A 25,618-nucleotide genomic window follows, 5' to 3' on the forward strand; every position below is an offset into this window, starting at 1 on the left:
TGATTCAGCGCAGGGAGAGGAGACGTGGGTAGAAACCTAATTTACTAAGAAAGGTTAAAGTGGACATTTTGGGTAATGGACTGAGATTGAATATCAGAAATACCTGATTCAGTAGGGATAGCAACTGCAGCTCCATAGATAGGGGGTGAATAAGGATCAGAGCAAAAGCTTTGAAAATAATCACCATAAGAATCATAAGGAAGGGAAGAAAAAAACAAACTCATTTTAAAAATCACATACATGCACAGAACCAAGCTCTCTGAGGTCATGAATCACTCTGTTATCTTTGCTAGGGTTAATCTAGATTCAGGTCAATGTAAGACAGGTCAGAATCTGACTCAATATATCTAAAATTTATCCATAAAAATGTTCCAGAATTGAGATGCTCATTACTCAGTACTACAATAACAGTAGCAACATACATGATGATTGTCAGATAATTACACCTCCACCTGCTGTGGGAAAATAACATTTTCCCTGTCATTAGCCTATATTGTATCACATAATGCAGTAAGTAGAGATGTAAAAAAGTCTTTCAGATGTGAATCACTGGTTTGTATTTGCACTTTCGATGAACACGATTGTTCTTTTCTCCTTTTATGTGTAAAATTATTCATACTTTGTCCCTCTCACTTTCCTATTCTTACACAAAAACATTCAAAAGCTTTAGACAGGTATTTCAGATACTACCTAAAGAACAGTGGAGCTATACGTTCTGTTGTGCCAGTAAGATAGGGCAAGTCTATGCAGGATATCATAATGGAACTCCAAGCTCAAATCAGAAATAAAGTGAAGGAGCATTTAAGATTATGGTAATCAGGATTATCTTCACACATGTCATAAAATATGTGCTAAAATGTTTCATAATCCAGAGATTTAAATACCAGTTTTACTATACCACATTTTTGTATAAACAAAGTGATAAATTTATAGCAAACTGACGTAACAGTGATGTCCACTATACTGTTTTTCCCAGTTTCTGACTACAGTTGGAAAAGCAACTAGAAAATCAGCATAACAATGACAGAAGGTGAAAAGGATTTCAAGGACACTACTGGTATTATTGTGAAAAGTTTTGCATGTGAGGAAAAGCCAATGACGTTTGGCTTTTAAATGGTTTCATAACTAAGAATTCCACCCCGGCTGCTGTTCACCGTGTAGTTTTGCTTGTTTTCTAAATAAAAGCTGTGTGACATGATGAAGGTGGAACTGAAGGGCAAAGGGTAAATTGGGTTCCTTGCCACGCATTATTATCACAATATGCATCTTGTAATCCATAGTGCTCACAATCAATGGGGAGAGTGTGCATGAGTCAGGAGGAAGTCCCTAGAGAAACAAAGACAAAACACGAATAGAAATACATCATCTTCCAAATCAGATGTGATTTTCACCTATGGGCATCTGCTCTTTGAAGGGAAATCCTGAAGCTTTCATTTTGTAATCGAAATCCTGCCAAAAACTCATCTCTCATCTCTGACCTTGTTTGGAACACAAGCAGCTCCGGAGCCCTGCTGTGCATGCATATTTAAGAACACCACAGAAAGCTAACTCTTAACAGGGCATTAGATATAGCATCTCATGCAACAAATGTCAGACTCCATATCCGCACATTTTTCTTCTCTTTTTTTCCAGTTTTGTTTAAGCTCACTATAGTGCTTCTGTGGGTGTTCCTCCCTGTCAGGCTCCAAGGCCACTTTGTCTCACTGTGTCACACGGTAACGGAGGGGGAGGGGTGTCAGTTAGCAGACTAGGGCTCTGTCCCTCTGGTCAGGGCAGAGCAGCACACATTCTTTGGCTTGGCCTCCTGACTGAGGCAGGCAGCTATTCACAGTCTATAGGCCTGACCCTCAAGTCAGGGCAGAACAGTCTTTAGCCCAAAGCCTTCCAGCTTTGGTAGATAGCAACTGCCAGTCTAAGGGCCCTGACCCACGGGGTGAGGCAGAGCAATGAGCAGTCTTTGGTTGCAGCCTTCAGGCTGGAGCAGACAGCACACACAGTCAGGGGCTCTCACTCTCTGGGTGGGGCAGAGCAACAAGCAGTCAAAGACCTTGTCTATACTACAGAGTTTTGTTGACTCAAGTTAAGCTGATGATAAAAAAACGATATAATTGCATCGCTTGAGCATGTTCACACAACATTCCTTCAGTCAGCAGAGCACATCTGCAGTTGGTGCTCTAGCAGCGACAGAGAGAGCAGTGTGCTATTCCCCCTCTTCTGCAACTAGGAGTTGTGGGAAAGCGGAATGGATCACAGTGCATCGTGGGTACGGGCTCAACATCCCATGATGGAGTTTTTTCCATCGCATTGTTCCATGGACTTCTCGCTGTGTTTCAGGGCATTTTTCAATGGCCCCTGTTTACTGTGCACCCGCCATCTCTGTCTGAATGGATGGATGGTGCACTGCTCTCTACTGCTGTGGTCAGTGTTATGAACAACATTGTGTCTGGTCATGCAGTATGTCGTGAGCACCCAATCTGAACAGGAATCAGAGGCACCTGTCCTGCTCCGTGCCATGGAAAGAAAAAACACCAGATTACTTTTGGCATTCATGGAGCAACTGCAAATGGTGGACCATCACTTTTGGGCTTGGAAAACAAGCACTGAGTGGTGGGATCACATCATTATGCTGGTTTGGGATGATGAGCAGTGCTGCTGAACTTTCGGATGCAGAAACCCACCTTCCTGGGAAACCCACCTCACCCCAGTACTGTGGTGCAAGGACACCAAAATGAGAGCTACCCTCTTGGTGGAGAATCATGTGGCAATCACTGTGTGGAAGCTGGCAACTCCAGACTGCTACCAATCAGTCACGAATCAGTTTGGAGTCGGGAAGTCCACCACTGGGGCTATGTTAATGCAAGTGTGAAGGGCCATTAATCGCATCCTGATATGAAGGACTGTGACTCTTGACAATGTGCATGAAATAGTGGATGGCTTTGTGGCAATGCGATTCACTAACTGTGGTGGGGTGATAGATGGCACGCATATCCCTATTTTGGCCCCACAGTACGTCAATAGAAAAGGGTACTTCTCAATAGTATTGCAGGCGCTTGTGGATCACTGTGACCATTTTACTGACATCAGCATGGGGTGGTCCAGGAAAGTGCATGACGCCAGTGCTCCTGAAGACGCGTACCTGTACAGAAAGCTGCAAGCAGGGACTTTCTTTCCAGACCAGAAGATTCCAATGGGGGATGTTGAACTGCCCATAGTGATCTTGGGAGGCCCAGTGTACCCCTTACTCCCACGGCTCATGAAGCCTTACACAGGAAATGTGGACAGCAGTAAGGAACGCTTCACCAAAAGACTGAGCAGGTGCAGAATGACCATAGAATGTGCCTTTGGCAGATTAAAAGCATGTTGGCACTGCCTTTATGACAGGTTAGACCTAAATGAGGAAAATATTTCCATGGTCATAGCAGCCTGCCGTGCACTTCATAATATTTGTGAGTCTAACGATGAAAAGTTTCTCTTGGCGTGGAGGCAAATCGACTGGCAGCTGATTTTGAGCAACCAGATACCAGGGGAACTGGAGGGGCACAATGCGGACACTATTTGAATCAGGGAGGCTTTAAGGTACCATTTTGGCAATGAGTTCCACTAATGTGTCTTTTTATACAGCATTTTGTCATGCTTTGTTAACTTGCTGTCTTGCATGAAAATTTTGATGATTGCTTCTTGACCATGATTTGTATTCAGCAAATGATCAAACTGCCACTGTGTATTAATTCTAGCAGCAACCACTGTGTGTAGGAGACCAATCAAGATTGGTTATCTTTTAGAGATTATGTTTTTATTAAATACCAATTAAGAAAACACACAAAAGGCTTGTTGGAAAAGGAGGATAACAATGAAGGGCAGTGTAGGCTCTTATATCTGTGTGTAAGTCCAGCTATCTTTTTGAAAACTGTCCAGAGAGGTGGAGTGAACAGGGTACCAACACTGACTGGGAAATTGCAAGGAATGTGTGGGAGGAGTTTGGGGAGGGCATAGAAAGCAGTTCTGTATCAGCTGCAGGTAGGAGGCTGAGCACACATTAATTCTGCCTGCAGCATGCTTAGGAACTTCAACATTTCCATTTGCTCCTCCATCTGCTGCAGGCCCATTAAGATTCCTTCCTGGCTCTCCTTTCTGTCCTGCCTGTTTATTTTATCATTTTCTTTTAAAGTCTTTGCTCATGCCCTGCATTCTGGTTTTTGGCCTCTGATCATTGGAGCACCTCTTGAATCATGTCTTCCTGGCTCTTTCTTGGTTGCTTCCTTATCTGGTGGAGGTGCTCGGCCAGTGTGTATGCGGTTCCCCTGAAGGCCGTATCTGCAGAAGCAAAAGAAACAATAAACAGAAGCATGATTGTTAGTGCATGCACAGCATCAAATAATTATAATAAAATGCACTCTTTTTAAAATACAAATCAGTTTCTCACTGTCCCTTGGCAAGCACACAGCTCGGCAAATGCCCTAAACATGGTGAGTTCGGCCCAGGAGGATGGGAGGGTGCTCAAGATGGGGAAAAGGGTCTTGGTGTTTTTTTAAGGGGGTGACTGCAGGCGACTAGGGACAATATTGTAAATTCTGCCACCATTTTCCACAGACAGGGTCATTGAAGCCAATATCTCACTCCTGAGGGTAAGCAAGGATGCAAAAGTGCATCTCCTGCATGTGTGAGGCTTCAGACCCAGTCCCTTGTGTGCTGCTTTGGTCCCTGCACAAGTGATTGTCAATTGGCATTGGAAAGTTTCTACAACAGGGGAGGGAACAAACCAGCTCTGCCAAGGAACCTTCAGCATAGGCTTGGTGAGTACCTCCAGGAAAGTTGCATAGAGATCTCTCTAGAAGATTCCCGTAAAATCTCATTGTGCATTAACACACTGTTCCATCACACTGCTTAGCTGCACAGGAGAATGTGAAGCACACGCAAACATAGCTACACTTGTACATTTCTATCCCTTCACCCTTTTCTAGAATATACAAACCAAAGGACAGCTCTACCTTGTATAACCAAGCAGCATCCACTCAAAAAGATCCCATTGTCCTCTGACTCGACTTCCTCATCCATGATTTCATCCTCAGGGTTGAGTCTGCCGTCCACTGTCTCCAGCCCCACCAAAGTGTCCATGGTACTCTTGGTGGTGGAGATGGGGTCGCCACTGGGGATGGCGTCCAGCTCCTTATGGAAGCAAAAGGTCTTCGGCGCAGCATCAAAGTGATGAGCTGACTCCTTTGCCTTCTGATATGCCTGCTTCAGCTCCTTTATCTTCTCATGGTACTGAGATGTGTTTCATTCATAGCCCTTATCCAACATGCCACAAGAAATCTGACCATAGGTATCGAAGTTCTTGCGGCTGGAGTGAAGCTGGGACTGCACAGCCTCCTCTCCCCACAGTGCCAGCAGATCCAACAGCTCAGGTGTGCTCCAAGTGGGAGAGCGTTTGCTATGTGGAGTTGCCAAGACCAGCTGGGAAGATGAAATGTGAGCTGTCCATGCTGAGCAAACAGGAAGTGGAATTTTAAAAACTCCCAGGCCTTTGAAGAGGGAGGGCCAGAAGCCTGTGTACCTGGGTGTAGGGCAGTGGAGTTCTGACCGCTAAGCAAAGCGGTGAGGCTGGTCACTGTGGGGCATCTCCTGGAGGCCATTTACAGTGACATAACCAAATGCAGTGTCTATATGGACACTTTGTCAATGTAATTTTGCAGCAAAAAGCTGTATGCCTCTCGTCGAGGTGGTTTAAAGCTGACTTTTGTTGACAAAACTCTGTAGTGTAGACAAGGCCTAAGGGTTCTGGCCCTCTGGGCAGGGCAGAGCAATAAGCAAATGCAAGCCATCCAGCCTAAGGTGGGTAGGCTGCCAACCCGGGGACTGGAGGTGACAGCAGGGGATAGGGGAACTCGGGCCCACCCTACTCCACCAGGTCCCAGCCCAGGGCCCTGTCAGTGGCAGAAGGTTCCATCACTGGGTCAGCGGGGATCCAACCGGACTAATGTCTGGTGTCCCTGGGCTACTTCCTACTACCCCTTCTGACTATACCTCTGTCTCCTGGGGTTCCTCCATCTCCCCAGGGTACATGGCCAGCAGCAGTCCCAGTAGCTCCTCTGAGTATTGGTCAGACGGCAGTTCTGACATCTTCTCTGGGTCTTTGGCGGTGTGGAGCTTGGTCTCTGGCGCAGAGCTTGGCAGTGGGCGAGGGATGTCTGCGCCCTTCCCTGGCTCTCACACAACTTAGCTGTAGGGCCCGGCTTTTAAACTTCCTGTCTTGCCTCTCTGCTTCCAGTGTTTGGGGGGGCCATAGCTGGTTCGGCTCTGTCCACCAAGGGGAGTGGTGTCATCCCTCCCCATAAGGCTCAGGGGGAGGCCACTACACTTACTTTAAGGCTAAAGAAAACCAAATGAAAGGAGTTGTGAAAATAATGTCTGCAGAGTCCAACTCAAATGGAAGGGAACTATTAGAAACAAGGATTCTGATATATTAATCATCATTAATCCTTTCTGTTACATCTGATTGACAGAATTTTAGTCTCTGTTCTGACTATCCTTACTTTTCTCAGCTGGTCAGACCCAAAGAGTTTTGTTACATGATATCTGCTGACCAGTTTTTGAGCAGCCTGGCTGATTTTTTTTTTTAGTGCCATGACAGTTGCCGGTCAGAAGAAATAATGTACTGCATTTTTATACAGCAATCTTATCTACCAGCTGCACATCATGGCTGGGAGCATGCCGTGGCCTTCTGTCATAAATATAAAGGGAAGGGTAAACCCCTTTGAAATCCCTCCTGGCCAGGGGAAAGCTCCTCTCACCTGTAAAGGGTTAAGAAGCTAAAGGTAACCTTGCTGGCACCTGACCAAAATGACCAATGAGGAGACAAGATACTTTCAAAAGCTGGGAGGAGGGAGAGAAACAAAGGGTCTGTGTGTCTGTCTATATGCTGGTTTCTGCTGGGGATAGACCAGGAATGGAGTCTTAGAACTTTTAGTAAGTAATCTAGCTAGGTATGTGTTAGATTATGATTTCTTTAAATGGCTGAGAAAAGAATTGTGCTGAATAGAATAACTATTTCTGTCTGTGTATCTTTTTTGTAACTTAAGGTTTTGCCTAGAGGGGTTCTCTATGTTTTTGAATCTAATTACCCTGTAAGGTATCTACCATCCTGATTTTACAGGGGGGATTTCTTTATTTCTATTTACTTCTATTTTTATTAAAAGTCTTCTTGTAAGAAACTGAATGCTTTTTCATTGTTCTCAGATCCAAGGGTTTGGGTCTGTGGTCACCTATGCAAATTGGTGAGGCTTTTTATCCAACATTTCCCAGGAAAGGGGGGGTGCAAGTGTTGGGAGGATTGTTCATTGTTCTTAAGATCCAAGGGTCTGGGTCTGTAGTCACCTAGGCAAATTAGTGAGGCTTTTTACCAAACCTTGTCCAGGAAGTGGGGTGCAAGGTTTTGGGAAGTATTTTGGGGGGAAAGGCGCGTCCAAACAGCTCTTCCCCAGTAACCAGTATTAGTTTGGTGGTGGTAGTGGCCAATCCAAGGACGACGGGTGGAATATTTTGTACCTTGGGGAAGTTTTGACCTAAGCTGGTAAAGATAAGCTTAGGAGGTTTTTCATGCAGGTCCCCACATCTGTACCCTAGAGTTCAGAGTGGGGGAGGAACCTTGACACCTTCTGATCAGCACCCGGTCCCACTCTGCATGCATGCAGTGTGCTGGGACAGACACCAGCTAATGGGGAAGTGAGTCCCTAGCCTATCCCTAAATCCCTCCAAATCTATATAATTTTCAAAGATCTGAGCTCCTCCCAATGGTTCTCCCCAGCCCAGGGACCTGGCCCCATTCACAGACTGGCTGGTTTTTCTGTGCCTCAGAGGTGGCAACTCTAATAAGTCCATTAAGTTCAGTAGAGTTACTCCTGATCTACATCAAATGTAAGTTTGAGGCGCGTCAGATGCAATGATTCTACAGGGGTTCCTCTGAATGGGTAGGCAAAGGAGAGCAAGAGAGGGCATGTGGATACCCCTCTCCTTTCTCTACCACTGCATAGAGTACAGCCAGAAATCTGTGCTTGTGTAAGTGACTGAGGTTCTAGACAAATTCTTAAGGTTTGCGGTTTCACCCATTCTTTCAAATCAGCAAGTGGGTCCAGGGATAGCCACTGGAGGGAACACACACTGGACCTCCAAAAATGAAGTGTAGGGGCCATTCCTCAGTGCATCCACCTAACATCGCTACCTAGGGATTCCACCCATCCATTTCTACCTACCTCAGCACTCTGCATAATACTGTTGTGTATCATTGTTTGTACCTACGCACATCTGCTGGTGGGGATGCAGCTTCTACACCCATGATATAGCCCTGTCTATGCATGGAGAAGCTGCGTTTGTTATGTAAGGGTGTTGAGTGTGGCTTGACAGAAAACTGCCAGCTGCAGCTAGGAGCAGGCTTCGGCTTGTGTGCTCTAGTTAGATGGAAGGTTAAAAATAATGGAAGGTATTTAAAACTAGCCCTCCTTGTGTTACTGTAGAAAAAAAACACTACCACTTCTTGGGTTATGGATGAGATTTCAAAATAGTAAATGTTGCAAAGTGTATGACTATTACAAGAGAGACGAAACATCTGTTTTAATACCAAATCAAACTTCTCTATTGTTTTTGTTTATATTTTGTATTCTTTTTATCCTGTTACACAACTACAGCTTAAGAAACCTATCACTGTTGAAATGGAATGAAAATCCTAACTGGTGAAGTGAGTAGAGTAGTGAATGAGCTTGTATACAATGTAAATGGCTACTTACGAATATGCATTGAGTGGTTCTATTGCAGCATTGCGTTTTTCTCTGTGTCAGTATTCCCAAGTAATTGTTTCACTTGCTGGCCAATCCTCCTTTATGGCGGTCCAAGTGGGGAAAGAAAATTAGACAAAGTAAATTAGTTCTGACTTAATGAAACTGTAGTATAAACAATTACTGACTGTGCCTTTGGACAAATTCAGATGGAACTATTAGAATTATAGCAATAACCTGCAAATCTGTTTTCACTGGGAGGGAGGTTAACTATGGTGAGAGAAAATTGTTGCAGTTTATTTAGCAGATATGAGAGTTTAATGTAAACGTTTTTCTTAAACAGTATCTTTTCTGTTTCCAAACTGATCTTTTTTTCAGGGTTGTTTCCTCTTCTCCGTAATTCTTCAATATTGTTGTTCAACACTAATGGAATCTTATAATGAAAAGAATAATATCTACTCTATGCCATGCTTTGCCCCATTGAAATAGTCCTCAGAACTAGGTGTTTCTCCAGTTTGTAGAACTAATGCAAAATTTTATAAATAAATATGGAACACTTCTCTGCAATTTTCACATTCTACTTTCTTGTAGAATTTTTTGTTTACTTTATTCCTACTTTTTGTATAGCTAAATTATATAGATACCATTGGTCTTTATCTCAGTATTGTCAACACAACAGTTTGTTGTGACTTTTACAATATTTGGTGTTTCTCTTAAAGCCCCAGTGCCTGGGGTCATTTGAATATGTGAAAGATTCAACTTTCTTTAAAAATACTACCACTCTGATCTGGTAGTTCTTTACATTCAGTTTGCAAGAATCCCATCCAGAATTTTTATTATTCTTTTAGGTTTTAAAAATGATTCTTCAGGAAGGATTGAAAATAAATTCATACAAATTGTACCATGTGTGGCAAGGCACCTCTTTCGTCTCGCTGGACCAAGCACTTTCCCCTCTGGCGATGGCGGGCCTTGGGTAGATCAGCCCCACACCACTCTGGCAGCATTTGTCCTCCTCCCTTCTGTTCTCCTTTGGCCATAATTCCTGGGTAGGCCTACAGGGTGATTATCCACCAGACAAAAGGGCAATAGTCTCATAAAGACAAGAACAAAGGGTGATACCTTCTCCTGCCTCCTCGCTGGGGCTGGGTGTCTCCCTGTACCCTGCCCGGGAGTGTCAGACCTTCCACCTAGCAGGCACTCAAGCTTGTCTGCTTCCCCTATGCGGGAAGCAGCCTCCCTTCCTGGAGAAGCTTACTTCCCTGCTGCCATTAGCTTGTCTCTCTCTTACTCCTGGTTTTAAAAGGTCTCAGGCAGCCCTTAACTGGATCCAGTTCCTAATTGACCTGAGGTAACCCCTTCTCAGCTTATAGGGAAGAGGGCCTTTAACATTCTAGGGCTAACATATCTGCCTTCCCATACCCTCTTGCAGCCATCCGGCCTGACTTTGTCACATATGGCTATTTGCTTTAGAAAACAATCTGTTTTGTTTTAACAAAAATACCATGGTTTATAATAATTTTTACCAGAGCTGATCTTGATTTCTATTTTTGTCACAAGTATTCACCACATAGTTTAGATTAACATAATTTCAGCCACAGTTGTGTGCAAATTATTCAACTTTAACTTTTTGTCGTATGTCATTGGACAATTAAATCACATGTATTGCCTCTGCTCCCGAATTGGATTACTAAAAGTTTTAAAATAGGAGAATAATGAATTCTGGCTCTTTGAGAATTAAATTGACAAAGTAGAACATCTGGCCCCATGACTGTACACCATTAAAGGATTAGTATTTACCCATATTTTCTAGACAGTGATATCTGAGGGTGAAACTCACCCCCGTGCAGAAGGCACCACTTAACTGGGTCAAAGGACCAATTTGATATTTGGATGCCAAGCTGGAGCTTTCCCCCTTAAGTTTCATTCTTGGGTATATTCCCAATACCTGGGTATTTCCTGGTAACAAGGCAGTGTGGTTCCAACATGCAGGTTTGGTTACTAAAAAATTAATACTGCGAAAATGGAAAAGTCAGTCCCCACTAAATATTGAAACCTGGCTTGGGGATATGGCTGATCTCGCAACTAACGAATGACTGGTGGAAAATTCAGGTCAATTTGGGATGACTTTTTAAAGGTTTATGATTAACACAGACCCTAAAGATAGCTATGTTGCTTCCCCTCCCCTCCCTTATCCTAACCTTCTTTACTTTGTGTATTATAAGGGACCAGTATTTTGGTAAATTTGTTGTATTTGGAAACATTAATAAAAAAATATAAATAAAAAACAGAATGCACCACTTAAGTCCTTTCCTTTTCCTCCTCTGTCACAGACGTAGAAGTTTCTCATCTGCTGTCTTGTAACCCCTCCACTTGCCCAATGACAGCATCCTATCCCATCTCCTGATTGCCCTAGCAACTATTCTCATCCCCTACCATACTCTTCTCTTTAATCTCTCTCTCTTTGTTCCTGCCCCTTTCCCTTCTGTGATGGGGTTTACAGACCCTACACTCAGGTGAAAAGAGTGGTAGAATGGTATTGGGTGAAGAAGCTATGGGGCATGATCCCCCGAAGGACATGCTTAAAAGGGAGCTCTCGTAGTGCGACATGGGGGGAGCATGAAGGAGACACTGGCTGCAAGAAGAAAGACAGGCTGCAGCCACTGAGGCAGAGCAATCTAGAAGGGAAGGACTGGGACTGTGAGTAAGGCTTGAAAGGGATCCCTCTTCCCCCTTGGCTAAGAGGGTGAGCTAGGAAGCAAACCTCCTCTCCCAAGCTGATGCACTGAACTACCGAGACTGTGGAAGCAGAAGGCTGGGGCCATACCCCAAATTGAAGGGAAACAGGGAGAGTAGGAAATGGCCCAAGGCAGACTGATCTGGAGTGGCAGCCAGAAGGGACTGAGCCACCCCTCACATCTCTCCTCTTGGGCTCTGGGCTGGGACCTGGTGGAGAGGGAGAGCCTGGGTCCTGCATCCTTCCCTCTTCCCTGGCTTCCTGAGAGATCCTGGAGGACTGGGAGAGGCAACAAACTGTGGCTTGGCAGCCACGCCCTTGGACTGCCCAGCAGAGTCATCTCAAGGTTTGGAGAGACTGTTTCGATGCAGCGTAACCACTAGGCCTGCTGGCCCCAAGTGAAGCCTGCTAGTCCCTTAGAATACAAGCATACTTTAGTCTCTCCTGTCTTAAAGAAAACCAACCTTGATGCCACTTGTCTCTCCAACTGTCACCCCACCTCTTCTAAGCTCATTGAACGCATTGTTTCTAATCACTGTTGAGGTCCTCTCCTCCAGTGCCATCCTAGACCCTCTCCAGTCCAGCTTCTGCCCCTTGCACTGCACTGAAACCATTCTCATCAAAGTCTCTAATGACCTCTTCCTCGCTAAAGTTCAGAAGAAGTGCTCCATCCTCATTCTCCATGACCTATCAGACACCTATGATGCTGTTGACCATGTTAGTATTAAAATCTTGTCCTTCCTTGGCTCCCATGACTCTGTCTTCTCCTGGTTCTTCTCCTACCTCTTTAATCACTCCTTCAGCGTGTCCTTTGAAGGAACCTCCTCATCCCCGACTAGTTCTCTGTGGGATATTTTCTTGATCCCTTTCTCTTCTCACTTGACACCTTATCTCCAGGTAATCTCATCCCCAAATACAAATTCAATTTACCACTTCTATGCTGGTGACTCACAGATCTACCTCATTTCTCCAGACCTGTCTCCTTTTGTCAAAACTAAAATCTCAGCCTCTATCTGACATCTCCTTGTGGATGTCTAGCTATCAGCTCATGTTCAACATGACTACAACAAAGCTCTTCTTCTCCCCACTCCCACTCTAAGCCCTCCATGCTACTTCCATTCTTGATCACTGTGGAGAATAACATCATCTTGCCTGTCACTCAGGGCCATTACCTGGGCATCATCTTTGACTTGGATCTCTGTCTAGGCCCTCACATTGAGGCTTTAATCTAAATCATGGTGATTCTGTATGCATAACATTGAAGATACAGCCTTTCCTATCCATCCACATAGCTACTACTGTTGTTGAGGCTCTCAACTCACATCTGGATTACTGTAACATGCTACACTCATGTCCATTCAGAATGCTACTGCATTCTCTAACCTAGCCCACCATTTTTACCATGTCACCCAACTCTTTGCATAGATTCATAGATATTTAGGTCAGAAGGGACCATTATGATCATCTAGTCTGACCTCCTGCACAACGCAGGCCACAGAATCTCACCCACCATTCTTACAAAAAAAAAACCCTCACACCTATATCTGTGCTATTGAAGTCCTCAAATCGTAGTTTAAAGACTTCAAGGAGCAGAGAATCCTCCAGCAAGTGACCCGTGCCCCATGCTACAGAGGAAGGCAAAAAACCTCCAGGGCCTCTTCCAATCTGCCCTGGAGGAAAATTCCTTCCTGACCCCAAATATGGTGATCAGCTAAACCCTGAGCATATGGGCAAGATTCATCAGCCAGATACTACAGAAAATTCTTTCCTGGGTAACTCGGATCTCACCCCATCTAATAGCCCATCACAGGCCATTGGGCCTATTTACCATGAATATTTAATTACCAAAACCATGTTATCCCATCATACCATCTCCTCCATAAACTTATCAAGTTTAATCTTAAAGCCAGATAGATCTTTTACCCCCACTGCTTCCCTTGGAAGGCTATTCCAAAACTTCACTCCTCTGATGGTTAAAAACCTTCGTCTAATTTCAAGTCTAAATTTCCTAGTTTATATCCATTTGTTCTTGTGTCCACATTGGTACTGAGCTTACATAATTCCTCTCCCTCTCTGGTATTTATCCCTCTGATATATTTATAGAGAGCAGTCATATCCCCCCTCAACCTTCTTTTAGTTAGGCTAAACAAGCCAAGCTCCCGAAATCTCCTTTCATAAGACAAGTTTTCCATTCCTCGGATCATCCTAGTAGCCCTTCTCTGTACCTGTTCCAATTTGCATTCATCCTTCTTAAACATGGGAGACCAGAACTGCACACAGTATTCCAGGTGAGGTCTCACCAGTGCCTTGTATAACTGTACTAAAACCTCCTTATCCCTACTGGAAATACCTCTCCTGATGCATCCCAAGACCGCATTACCTTTTTTCACAGCCATATCACATTGGCGGCTCATAGTCATCCTATGATCAACCAATACTCCAAGGTCCTTTTCCTCCTCCGTTACTTCTAATTGATGCGTCCCTAGCTTATAACTAAAATTCTTGTTATTAATCCCTAAATGCATGACCTTATACTTCTCACTATTAAATTTCATTCTATTACTATTACTCCAGTTTACAAGGTCATCCATATCCTCCTGTAGGGTATCTCTGTCCTTCTCTAAATTGGCAATACCTCCCAGCTTTGTATCATCCGCAAACTTTATTAGCACATTTCCACTTTTTGTGCCAAGGTCAGTAATAAAAAGATTAAATAAGATTGGTCCCAAAACCGATCCTTGTGGAACTCCACTGGTAACCTCCCTCCAGCCTGACAGTTCACCTTTCAGTAGGACCCGTTGTAGACTCCCCTTTAACCAATTCCTTATCCACCTTTCAATTTTCCTATTGATCCCCATCTTATACAATTTAACTACTAATTCCCCATGTGGCACGGTATCAAATGCCTTACTAAAATCTAGGTAAATTAGATCCACTATGTTTCCTTTGTCTAAAAAATCTGTTACTTTCTCAAAGAAGAAGATCAGGTTGGTTTGGCACGATCTACCTTTTGTAAAACCATGTTGTATTTTGTCCCATTTACCATTGACTTCAATGTCCTTAACTACCTTCTCCTTCAAAATTTTTTCCAAGACCTTGCATACTACAGATGTCAAACTAACAGGCCTATAATTACCCTGATCACTTTTTTTCCCTTTCTTAAAAATAGGAACTATGTTAGCAATTTTCCAATCATACGGTACAACCCCTGAGTTTACAGATTCATTAAAAATTCTTGCTAATGGGCTTGCAATTTCGGGTGCCAATTCCTTTAATATTCTTGGATGAAGATTATCTGGGCCCCCGATTTAGTCCCATTAAGCTGTTTGAGTTTCACTTCTACCTCAAATATGGTAATGTCTACCTCCATATCCTCATTCCCATTTGTCATGCTACCATTATCCGTAAGATCCTCTTTAGTCTTATTAAAGACTGAGGCAAAGTATTTGTTTAGATATTGGGCCATGCCTAGATTATACTTGACCTCCACTCCATCCTCAGTGTTTAGCGGTCCCATTTCTTCTTTCTTTGTTTTCTTCTTATTTATATGACTATAGAACCTTTTACTATTGGTTTTAATTCCCTTTGCAAGGTCCAACTCTACTTGACTTTTAGCCTGTCTCACTTTATCCCTACATGTTCTGACCTCAATAAGGTAGCTTTCCTTGCTGAACCCTCCCTTCTTCCACTCCCTATATGCTTTCTGCTTTTTCTTAATCACCTCTCATCCAGCGTGGTCTACAATTCCTGCCTATGAATTTTTTCCCCTTACTTGGGATGCAGGCTTCCGATAGCTTCTGCAGCTTTGATTTAAAATAATCCCAGGCCTCTTCTACCTTTAGAGCCATAAATTCTTCAGTCCAATCCACTTCCCTAACTAATTTCCTTAATTTTTGAAAGTCAGCCCTTTTGAAATCAAAAACCCTAGCTGTAGATTTATTTTGATTAATCTTTCTGTTCAGTTTGAACTGAATTAGCTCATGATCACTTGAGCCAAGATTATCCCCTACAACCATTTCTTCTATGAGGTCCTCACTACTCACCAAAACCAAATCTAAAATGGCATACCCTCTAGTCGGTTCAGCAATTACTTGCTGAAGGAATCCATCAGCTATCGCATCTAGGAAAATCTGAGCCCTATTATTATTACTAGCACTCATCTTCCAGGCTATATCTGGGAAGTTAAAGTCTCCCATGATCACACAGTTTCCATTAGTATTTACTTTATTAAAAACATTAAAAAGGGCTCTATCCGTATCCAAATTAGATCCTGGCGGTCTATAGCACACCCCAAGCACTATCCCAGGGGAGGCTCTAATAGTTTTCTTCCCCAATGTAATTTTTGCCCAGACGGACTCAGTCATATCCATTTCATCACTTCTTATTTCTTTACATTCTATCTCATCATTGATATACAGTGCTACTCCACCACCTTTGCCTTTATTTCGGTCTTTCCTAAACAGCACATACCCTTCAATACCTGTAGTCCAGTCATGACTACTATTCCACCATGTTTCTGTTATCCCTATAATATCTGGTTTCACTTCCTGCATCCTTCCTCTGGCTCCCCCTTTTCTATCACATCAAACACAAGCTACTTGTCTTCACTTTCAAGGCCTTTCATAGCCTATTGCCACCCTACATATCATCTCTCATTTGCTATAGATATATCAACTCAACTCCTGCCTCTGATTGGCCCATGATACCTTTCTCCAGCGCTCATTTGTTAGATTTTCCAGTAAGCGCATTTATACTTTCTCCCATGCTGCCCTTCACAGGTGGGAAGAGTTTCTTGTAAACATCTGCAAAACTACCTCATTATCCTCCTTCAAACTCTCAGTTTCTGTTGTGATGCCTGCAAAAAAACTGACAACGATTCGGCCCCTGGTATGCTGATGTCACTGCGTACCATGCTGATCAGTATTGTCTCCTTGTTTCCTTGTACTCTTCCATCTATTGATCTGAATCCATCTATGGTCTTCTGTCTTATACTTAGTTTATACACTCTTTGGGGCAGGGAACATCTTTTTGTTCTGTGTTTGTACAGCACCTAGCACAATGGGGTCTTGGTCAAAGACTAGGGATCCTAGGCACTATGGAAATACAAATAGTAATAATAAGTCCCATCTAGGCCCTATTTTTATTCCTTAAGTGGGATTTATTTGGTGCAGAGGCCTTGTACTGGACCTGTGTGCCTGGGTCACCTTCAGGTACCATGTAACAAGTATATATAACTACAAGGAAATATTGTGATATCTCAAATATCGTTGTGGAGTAGCTCGATGACTATTGACTTTTAATGGTGATCCATAATCCCTTTTCCTTACATTCTGTTAATTCTATGTTACTGCAAATCTTTCAGCTTCTTCCCTTCTTCTGCAAATGGGTGTGTCTTTCTGTTAAATATTTCAGGCCTGATTTGTCACTGTGTTACTGCAGGTTAGTGCCTGTGTAACTCCACTGATTTCAAAGGAGATATAGAGGTGTAAAACTGGAACAGCACAATAGTGAATCAGGCCTTAGTCTTTTGGGGTTGTGTATACATTAGATTGACACAATTTGGAACTTAACACATGTGCTTTTTTATCTGAGGATAGAATACTATTTGCACACTGACTGTATGTACAATACATCCTTTCTGCTTGCAGTAATTGTTCTCTGTCATTTAAAGGCAGTAACTTTACATATTTTAACATAATCCTTTTTTATTCAAAATGTACATCATAAAAATTGGGTGGGTTTTTTTTGGTTTTGTTTTTACAAAATTAATCAAGAGAAAGAAATGGTTTACCCAGAGTGGATGTGTGCTGAACAATCTATAAAGCAGATCTAGCAATTTGGACCTATAGTTATTGGCACATGTTGTTATTGGCACATGTTTATGTATTTTAGGATGTAATGCCCCATTGGTTTCATATTCTGTTTCTTTATTTTTTATATATAAGACCTTAATGCTAAAACAAGAAATGGATAGCACCACCAGTGTTGAAATAATTGGTTTGAATTGTATTTCAAGCTAGTGACATGGAAGTTCTAAAGAATCGCAGCACTTGACTGTCCCCATTCAGTAGTTAGTAAAACACTAAAAGCTCTCAGCAGAAATTTCTGACCCTATGACAGGATCCTTGCAGATTGACAAATTGCCAATATCCAGGGGACCTGTATTCTGGGTACAGAACTACACAAATCTAAGATGGGTATTTTGTGAATTATAGCCCTCTTACTAGTTCTTGAATCCTGAAGATAATTCACTCTGGCCTCTATTTCTTCCAGTTGATTTAATTCTATATTAGTTCTCAATAACTGAATGTACTGCAGGAATTTGATTCAAGAGTGCATTTCCCATTGTTTTGCATTTTCCATATTGCCCACAATACTGTCATTAGTACAATGTAACACTATATACAGACTGCCAAGATCAGCGTTATCTAGGGCATGATTTCTCTAATGTGAGCCATTTTCTAATACCAGAGCCCATGCTTGGTGTGCTGCCAAGTCTCTGTTAGCATGTTTTGACATATGATGCAAATTCTTATTAACATAATTTTGTTACACATGTTTGTAGGAAAGAAAATTATGAAAAATGGAAGAGTGGGCGGTGAAGATTAGGCATTTTTTCTAGGGCTTGTAAAATAATAGCTAACAAAGAAAAATGTGAGAAAACAGCATGGGAACTGAAAAAAATTAACAAATAAAAATTGTTTGAAATTATATTTAAAAAAATAGGGAAAAGGGTACAATAAGGACGGTGTTGATTTTTGTGTACTGTAGAGTGGTGATTATACGGTCAGAATAAATTACAATAGGACCTTTAACAATAAAGCAGGAAAAAAATAATACAAGTTCTGAATAAAGATTTCTTAAAACAAAATATTAGGACCAAGATTCTCAGACATGGATGTCTTAAATTCATATTTAAGCATCTTCGTAAGTGGATTGATTTTCACATGTGCTGAGTAACTGGAAGCTCCTACTGAAATCAGAAGTAACTTGGGGTGTAAATGTGATTAGATCCTTGACTGTGGTGATTCTTGTTTCCATGTAGGGTTGGCTGGAAAATGAGAATTCTGTTCCACAGCCATTGTTGAGGTTTGGGAATTTGTTTTTGTTACGAAGCAGAATGGAAACAAGACCTTTTGACATTTTTTGTGGGAAAAAAACAGGTGTGTGAGAGTGAGAAAGAGAGAGACCCATTCCAGAATAGCCAATAGCCTTGTGTTTAGGGCATTCACCTTGGTGGTGATTCAGAGCAGGGACTTGAATCTGGGCCTCCCACATCTTTCTCTCAGTCTCTCTCGTTGAAGCTATCTCACTTTGGATAAATAATGAAATATTCATTGGTTCAGAGAAAGAGAGACTGACTTTATAGCATAGTGGTTATCGAGCTCACTTGGACATGGAACATCCAGGTTCAAGTCACTGCTCCAGTTCAGCAAGAGCTATGATGGCGTGGGTCTCCTTATTCTATCCTGGACCTGGGAAACTTTCTGGATGGAATTTTTGTGGAACCAGAAATGTTTCTGTGAAAGTTTCAGTTTTGACAGACCAGCATTCTCTGATGAAAACACATTTAATCGAAAATTCCCAACCAGCTCTACTTGCATATACATGATTAACCTTATCATCAAATTTGATATGGGAAAAGAATTTCCCCTAAGGGTCTGGGGAGAGATGCTGCTGTCCTCTGTCTTTTTCAGGTTGGTGACTTCTTTCTCGAAGTCAAAAATTTTGCAACCGCTTTCTGTTTACTAGAAAACTAAGAATAAAATTTGTGTCTATGATGACAATAAGCGTATCTAATTTATTGTATAGGTGTTTTGAGAATTAGACAGGGAATACTTAACCTTCAAGAGTAAGGGCATGCAGAGAGTAGGGGAGCAAGGTTTTCTTTGCTTAGTTTGTAATAAAATGTTTAATGTCTCAGAACCTTACCCTCCACGACTGCCTTTTTTGAGCCCCCCAGGGGTTGTGACGCACACATTGGGAAACACTGCTCTACAGCACTAAACTAGGGTTGTCAATTAGGATCCAAGTGTGCTGAATTCAATGCACTTCTTGTGCTTGTAGTAGATAGACATTGGTGGATGCTGATTCTTCCTGACTTGTCTTTCAATGTTTCTATATTAAGTGGGTTTATTTTTACATTTTTCCCACTCTCATTTCCTTTCTTCTTGTATCTTCCAACATAGTATTCTCCCAACCCTCTGGGGTGTGTAGGAAACCACTTTGGGAGGAGATACCATGTCCATGTTTTGGCTGTCTGCATCTTCCCAGTAAATCATCTTCAATGTATTTCCTTTCTCTTTGGTTGGATGTGCAGTGCTGCAATTTTCCCTTATTTTTATGCTTGCCTTGTGTAACCTACTTGCCAGGAAATGGCATTTTTCACAATAGGCATAATATTTTTTTTAAAAAGTTACAGACATATTACTAAGAAGACATAAAAACTAGACAGTTTTTGGACTACTTGTTGATTTCCCTGGAAGATGGTGACTTGCCAGTAAAACAGTTTCACTCAGTGTTTTCCCCTGTAAGTAATGCTATATCTAATAAAAAACACTCTTGGAAAAGCAATACATCCAAAAAAATATGCATGTGTGATATCCTGAAGAAAAGATTAGATTGGATAATGGTGTTCATTATATGTCCTATCTCATACCAAATAAATTCCCCTCTTTATATATCTAGACAGGATTACTATGTATAAATCAAGAGGTACATGGCGGTAATTGGAAATGAATGAATGAACATCTCCACCCAGATGACTTTCCTCAAGGAGTCCTTATCACCCATGTCATCTTACCTTTTAAAAAAGATGTTTAGGTAAAAGATATTGTAAAGACTGTCTTGATTCCAGGTTAACACCAGATGGAGTAAATATGACACAAGTTTTTCTTTTAAATTTCTTTTGATACAAAGCACTTATCGTTCACAGGCATGTGGTCCTAATCTTAAAGATAAATTGATTCATTCACTTCAAATACCACATAACCATTCACACACCATTGAGCTTAACACTATTAAAGGGTAATTTCCCCTGAAGGAATTGTGCCCACTGCAGCAACATTGTGAGTCTTTTTATCATACCAAGGCAGGTAAAGAAATTAAAATAAAAGGCTTCATCAAGTGTGCAATCACATACATACTCCTCGTTTTGAACTGTCCATATGTACAAGCAACAAATAAACATTCCTGAACATCTGAACACTTCTGCACATAATAAGAAGAGCTGACTACCACTACCAAAGGTTTCGTTGATGTTAGGCAAGTGAGATCCCTCTCCCCTGCGCTGAGTACAGTAATATAGAACTATAATTATTATGGAAAAATCATTTTGTCCTTTTATCATTTGAATATAATAAAACCTAATGGAATAAATCAAGGGACATATTTTGCCTTTGACCATTTTCATAATCCTCATGATATTTTTGATTCTCACCATTTCCTTTAGTTTCTCTACAATGATTCCTTAAGCACTTTACTATTACAGCTTTTGACTCAGAGCAAACACGAAGGTCACAGTTGGGCTTTTTCTATAACCCCCTCTTTTCACATATTCAAACTTTCTCAGAGATTTTCCTTTTGGGCTGAATGTTTTTAACATGGTTTCACCCAAAGATTATTTTTAAAAATGCAAAATCTGTTTCACATTTTTGAATTACCAGAAGGGTAATGATTTATGGTCCCGATTTTCCTTTATGCTAAGGCTCCTTTACATTGCCCTGACAGAGTGAAAGGGCCCTAATAACATTCATACCCACTTTAAGATCCCTTTTGTCTCAGAATAGTGTAAAGGAGTCTTAGTATAAATTAGATTTAGAGCCATATAATGTTTCCACTATAGAAAGATCAGGGTGAAACCCTGGCCCCATTCAAGTCAATTGGTGTTTTGCCATTGACTTCAATGGGGCCAGGTTTTCACCCTAACACTTTCAGCACATAAATTTCTTTAAAAAATTGATGAACTTTTGGGAGCAGATCCTCAGCTGTTGTCAAAACTTTTTTTTTGATGAAAAATGGCTTTTTGACAAAACAATTTTCCACAAAAACATTTTCATTGAAAACATTCAGGTTATCATTGAAAAAATCAAAACTCAGCTTTCTTCCAGTTTTAACCAACATGTTTTTTGGTTAAAAAACATATCAGAGTTTGATATTTGTTTTTGTTTTTTTGACAAAAATGCCAAGTATTTATTAGAAGTGTTTCATTTTTTCTCAAAAAAAAAAAAGTGCTGGAAAAATCATTAAAAGAAAAGGAGTACTTGTGGCACCTTAGAGACTAACCAATTTATTTGAGCATGAGCTTTCGTGAGCTCAGAAGTGCGCTGTAGCTCACGAAAGCTCATGCTCAAATAAACTGGTTAGTCTCTAAGGTGCCACAAGTACTCCTTTTCTTTTTGCGAATACCGACTAACACGGCTGCTACTCTGAAACCTGGAAAAATCATTGTTGTCCGACCAGCTCTACTAGCTAACGCTTTGTCTAATCTGTGTATTTAACAGAATTATTTGTTTCCTGATAGGTTTTCCATTACTGTATCTAGGACACATGTGATGTGTTGAATATTTTTTATTTTCAAATTATCATGATATTTATTTCCATCTGTATATTTTTCCATGTGTGTCATATTCAGCTGTAACTTCTGTACTGTGGAGGTAATAAGATTCTTCTGCTCCTAACACCCTTTTAATAGCTCATAAAAATAGATAACCTGGAGTGTCTTAATGATCTATGCATATGCTTGCAACTTTTATGAGAACTCTGCAGTATAACAATCTCCTGTAAAAGCAAATCTATTTATAAACAAACAGAAAAAAAATGGAGATATACTGTATGAATAAAAGAACTGTGAGTGGAGGAGAAAGATCATTACCAGTTTCACTACTGTAGACACAGTAAAAGCAGCATTTGAAATAAATGTAATAGGCTAAATTATAGAAGCTCAGAGAGGGTATACACTAAACAGAGAGAATCTCCAAGCCAACTCCAGTGCATCTGGAGAGGAAGCAGCCAAATATTGGATTTGAATATGCTCACCCTACTTTTGAGTCTGATCTATGAATATTTAAAAGAAATAAATGTCTCCTGAAAAGTAAAATATGAATAAGTGGTAATATCACAATTCTTCTAGTGTTTCCAACTTGACTTTTTTTTTTTTTAATTGTAGGAAACAGAGCTTGAGAGAATCTTCCATAACCTGTTCAGATAGTTTGGTTTTTTCTGTTTGTGAATTTTCCATGAGCAGCTGTTTTTTCAGAATTATTTAGAGAATATTTTCAGCTAATAATTCTTGGTCTATAGATTGTGGATAATTCATTGAAATATTCATTATCTGAAATTCCATATTTGAGCTGTGTTGGTTAGTTATGGTTGAACATATAGGGCCCAAGGGATTGTTTCTGTTTCCAGTTTGGATGAGTGTAGCTCTTAGAATCAGGTTTTCAGGACAAGTAATTACATTTAGGAATCCAGTGTTCATTTTCCATGAATATTTTGTAATATTGCCTTGAAACAGATAGTTTTATCAATCATTTCTGTCAGTACATTTGTTTGATAGAATATACATGGAAAGCAAACACAAAAGGGGGGCAAGAACACAAGCAAAGCAAATTCAATTTTTTTTTTAAATCTGAGCAAATATCCATGCAAAAAAATATGTTCACCCAACTCTACTATGAAGTCTTGTGACCTACAAAACTTCCCTTCTGCCTCTCTGGTAAACAACCCAAGGGAGATGTTGTAGATGTGGTAGACCTCACATGCACTAATACTAAACACGTGTGTGATAAGAATCAGGCCCCGAGACTCTCCATTAGTAGCACATATGATGCTGCCTATAGAATAGTATTACTTTGAGTCTGGTGCTTCAGAGCAATGGTGCAATCTACAGAATACATGACTAGTGGATATTTGTTAGAACAAAATAACCCAGAGTTTCCTAAAACATAACCGGAACCCTAGGACCTTTTTTACTTAAGCAAAGGACAAGTTTTGCAAATTGTATGGCATTATTCTCCTAATACTCCAACCATCTAGTTTTCCATAATAAGCTATTTGGAGTATAATGGCAAAATAGCTCATTTAAACATGCCTGGAGGGATTTATGCACATTTCATTGCCTTCAGAAGAATCCAGGAGAAGAATTTATTCTTGACATAGAAATATATTTCAGTAGGGAGACTATTGTGTTAACTTCCTATTGAACAGAAAGCTAGGTCCAGACTCTCAGCTGGGATAACATGATATAGTGCAAGCAAATAAAATGAAGCCACACCATTTTATGCCAGCTAAGAATTTGACCTATAGTTTACAAAAGTGCATCACAAAATAGTGTTAAAAACTGTAAAAACAGAGGCCAATATTCTGTTTAAGCTGCTGTCTAGTTAATGTTTACAATTTTTCCCCCCTTTTTTTAGGACCACCTCAGAGAACAGTGTCTCCCAAACAAGAACACGAAGAAAGGAAGCATGACAAAGTCACAGACAAAGGAAGCGAAAGTGGGACTTCCTGCAATGAGTTGTCCACTTCTAGTTGTGACAGCCATTCAGAGGCTAGCACTCCTCAAGAAAATGCTGCCAGCACCCAACAGCCAACAGCACACCAGCCAAATACTCTAACTTTGGATCGTCCATCAAAGAAGGCCCCAGTGCAGTGGATGCCACCACCAGACAAACGCAGGAACAGTGAACTCTTTCAAACTCTCATTAGCAAGTCTAGAGAAACAAATCTTTCTAAAAAGAAGGTATGTGAGAAGCTGAGTGTTGAAGAAGAAATGAAAAAATGTATTCAAGATTTTAAAAAAATCCATATTCCAGATTACTTTCCAGAGCGCAAACGGCCATGGCAGTCTGAACTCTTACAAAAATATGGGTTATAGTTAATTGCCTCTCTCATGAAGTATCTCTGGTGCATTTGCTGTTTATTAAAGTTGCCACTATCCTACTGCTGTCCTCTTTATGGTCCACTCTGCAGTCAGAGTGATTCCCGCTGCTTATTTCTTTCTGTGAACAGTGGATGTTGGATAGTACATGGTTTCTTAAAAAAAATTAAAGAAATACAAGATTAATCTGGTCTAAGCCATTTTATATTAGTAAAACAAAATGTGCATGATCAAGAAAGTTGGTTTTCACACTATAATCATCTGGGATTCATTGTCATTTTGTAACTCATTAGATAAAAAACCCAATCATCAGATCACTGCTCACTTTATGTCATCAGTAAAAATGGCTCAACCTTGCTATGGATGGAGAGAAACAGGGTTTTAAATTTGATGGAACTGGTTACAGAACCGAATCCCAATACTCTTTCAATGTTAATGCAATAAAGCAAATATCTATTTTGCATGAGCACAATGTTACAAATAAATCACACAAGAACAAGAGGTTTGTCTGTTGCTTGGGTAAATATTTGTTTAATGCCAAGCCTATAAGCGTAAAATGTCTTGGGGATTGAATTTGCTTTGTTCCAGATCTGTGATTTTTTTGTGTGTACAGTGTTCTGTATGTAAGGATGGTGTAAATATGCCTTATACTGTTTCATTATTGCACCAACATTCATCTATTAGTGCTTGTCAGAACTATTTCTGTGAAATGCAAGCTTAACAGCAGATTGTGAAAACTGGTTTGATGGTCTGAAAGTTTCTGTTATCATGTTAGCCAACAACATTGAAGAAAAATAAAAAAGACATTAATGTATTTATTAAAAAGAACCATCTGGTAGATTTTCTCGGCTATGTTGTCTTCTTTGACTAGATCTAAGGCTAATTGTTACAATTTGTGCAGTGTTTCCATAACACTTCTACTCTGTTATTGAAAAAACCAAAAACAAAGAAAATATGTTTCAACAGCCGGTGAGTAAATGTTTGGGTGCTAGAGTTTAATTGGAGTTTTTAACAGAGACTCAGTAAGATCAAGAGACCCACGGTACTGATTTTAAAGCACACAACCAGCTATGCTAAAGATCTCAACCGGGACTGCACTAATGTAATATTTTAACTGACCAAACAGAAAACAGTTCTGACAGCTATTGGAAAACTCCTCTTAAAATATTTGATTACAAAATGTCAATAATAGGGTGTACTACACTTACAAATGATGAGGTTAGTATGAATATTCAG

General features: G+C 40.8%; 1 protein-coding gene across 2 annotated transcripts in view; it reads left to right on the top strand.

Annotated features, from left to right (window-relative positions):
* KCTD8 (potassium channel tetramerization domain containing 8) overlaps window positions 1–25,222 on the top strand; it is a 169,550-nt gene extending 144,328 nt beyond the window's left edge. Inside the window, exon 2 of one of the 2 annotated variants that reach the window (XM_073342145.2) lies at window positions 23,919–25,222. In XM_073342145.2, the coding sequence (XP_073198246.1) occupies window positions 23,919–24,379 (461 nt within the window). In that variant the 3' untranslated portion in view covers window positions 24,380–25,222. The remainder of the gene's footprint in view (window positions 1–23,918) is intronic. The other variant, XM_073342146.1, reaches the window with a different exon arrangement.
* The last annotated feature ends 396 nt before the right edge of the window (window positions 25,223–25,618 follow it).

The sequence above is a fragment of the Lepidochelys kempii genome, chromosome 4 (assembly GCF_965140285.1).
Source record: "Lepidochelys kempii isolate rLepKem1 chromosome 4, rLepKem1.hap1, whole genome shotgun sequence".
Lineage (NCBI taxonomy): Eukaryota > Metazoa > Chordata > Testudines > Cheloniidae > Lepidochelys > Lepidochelys kempii.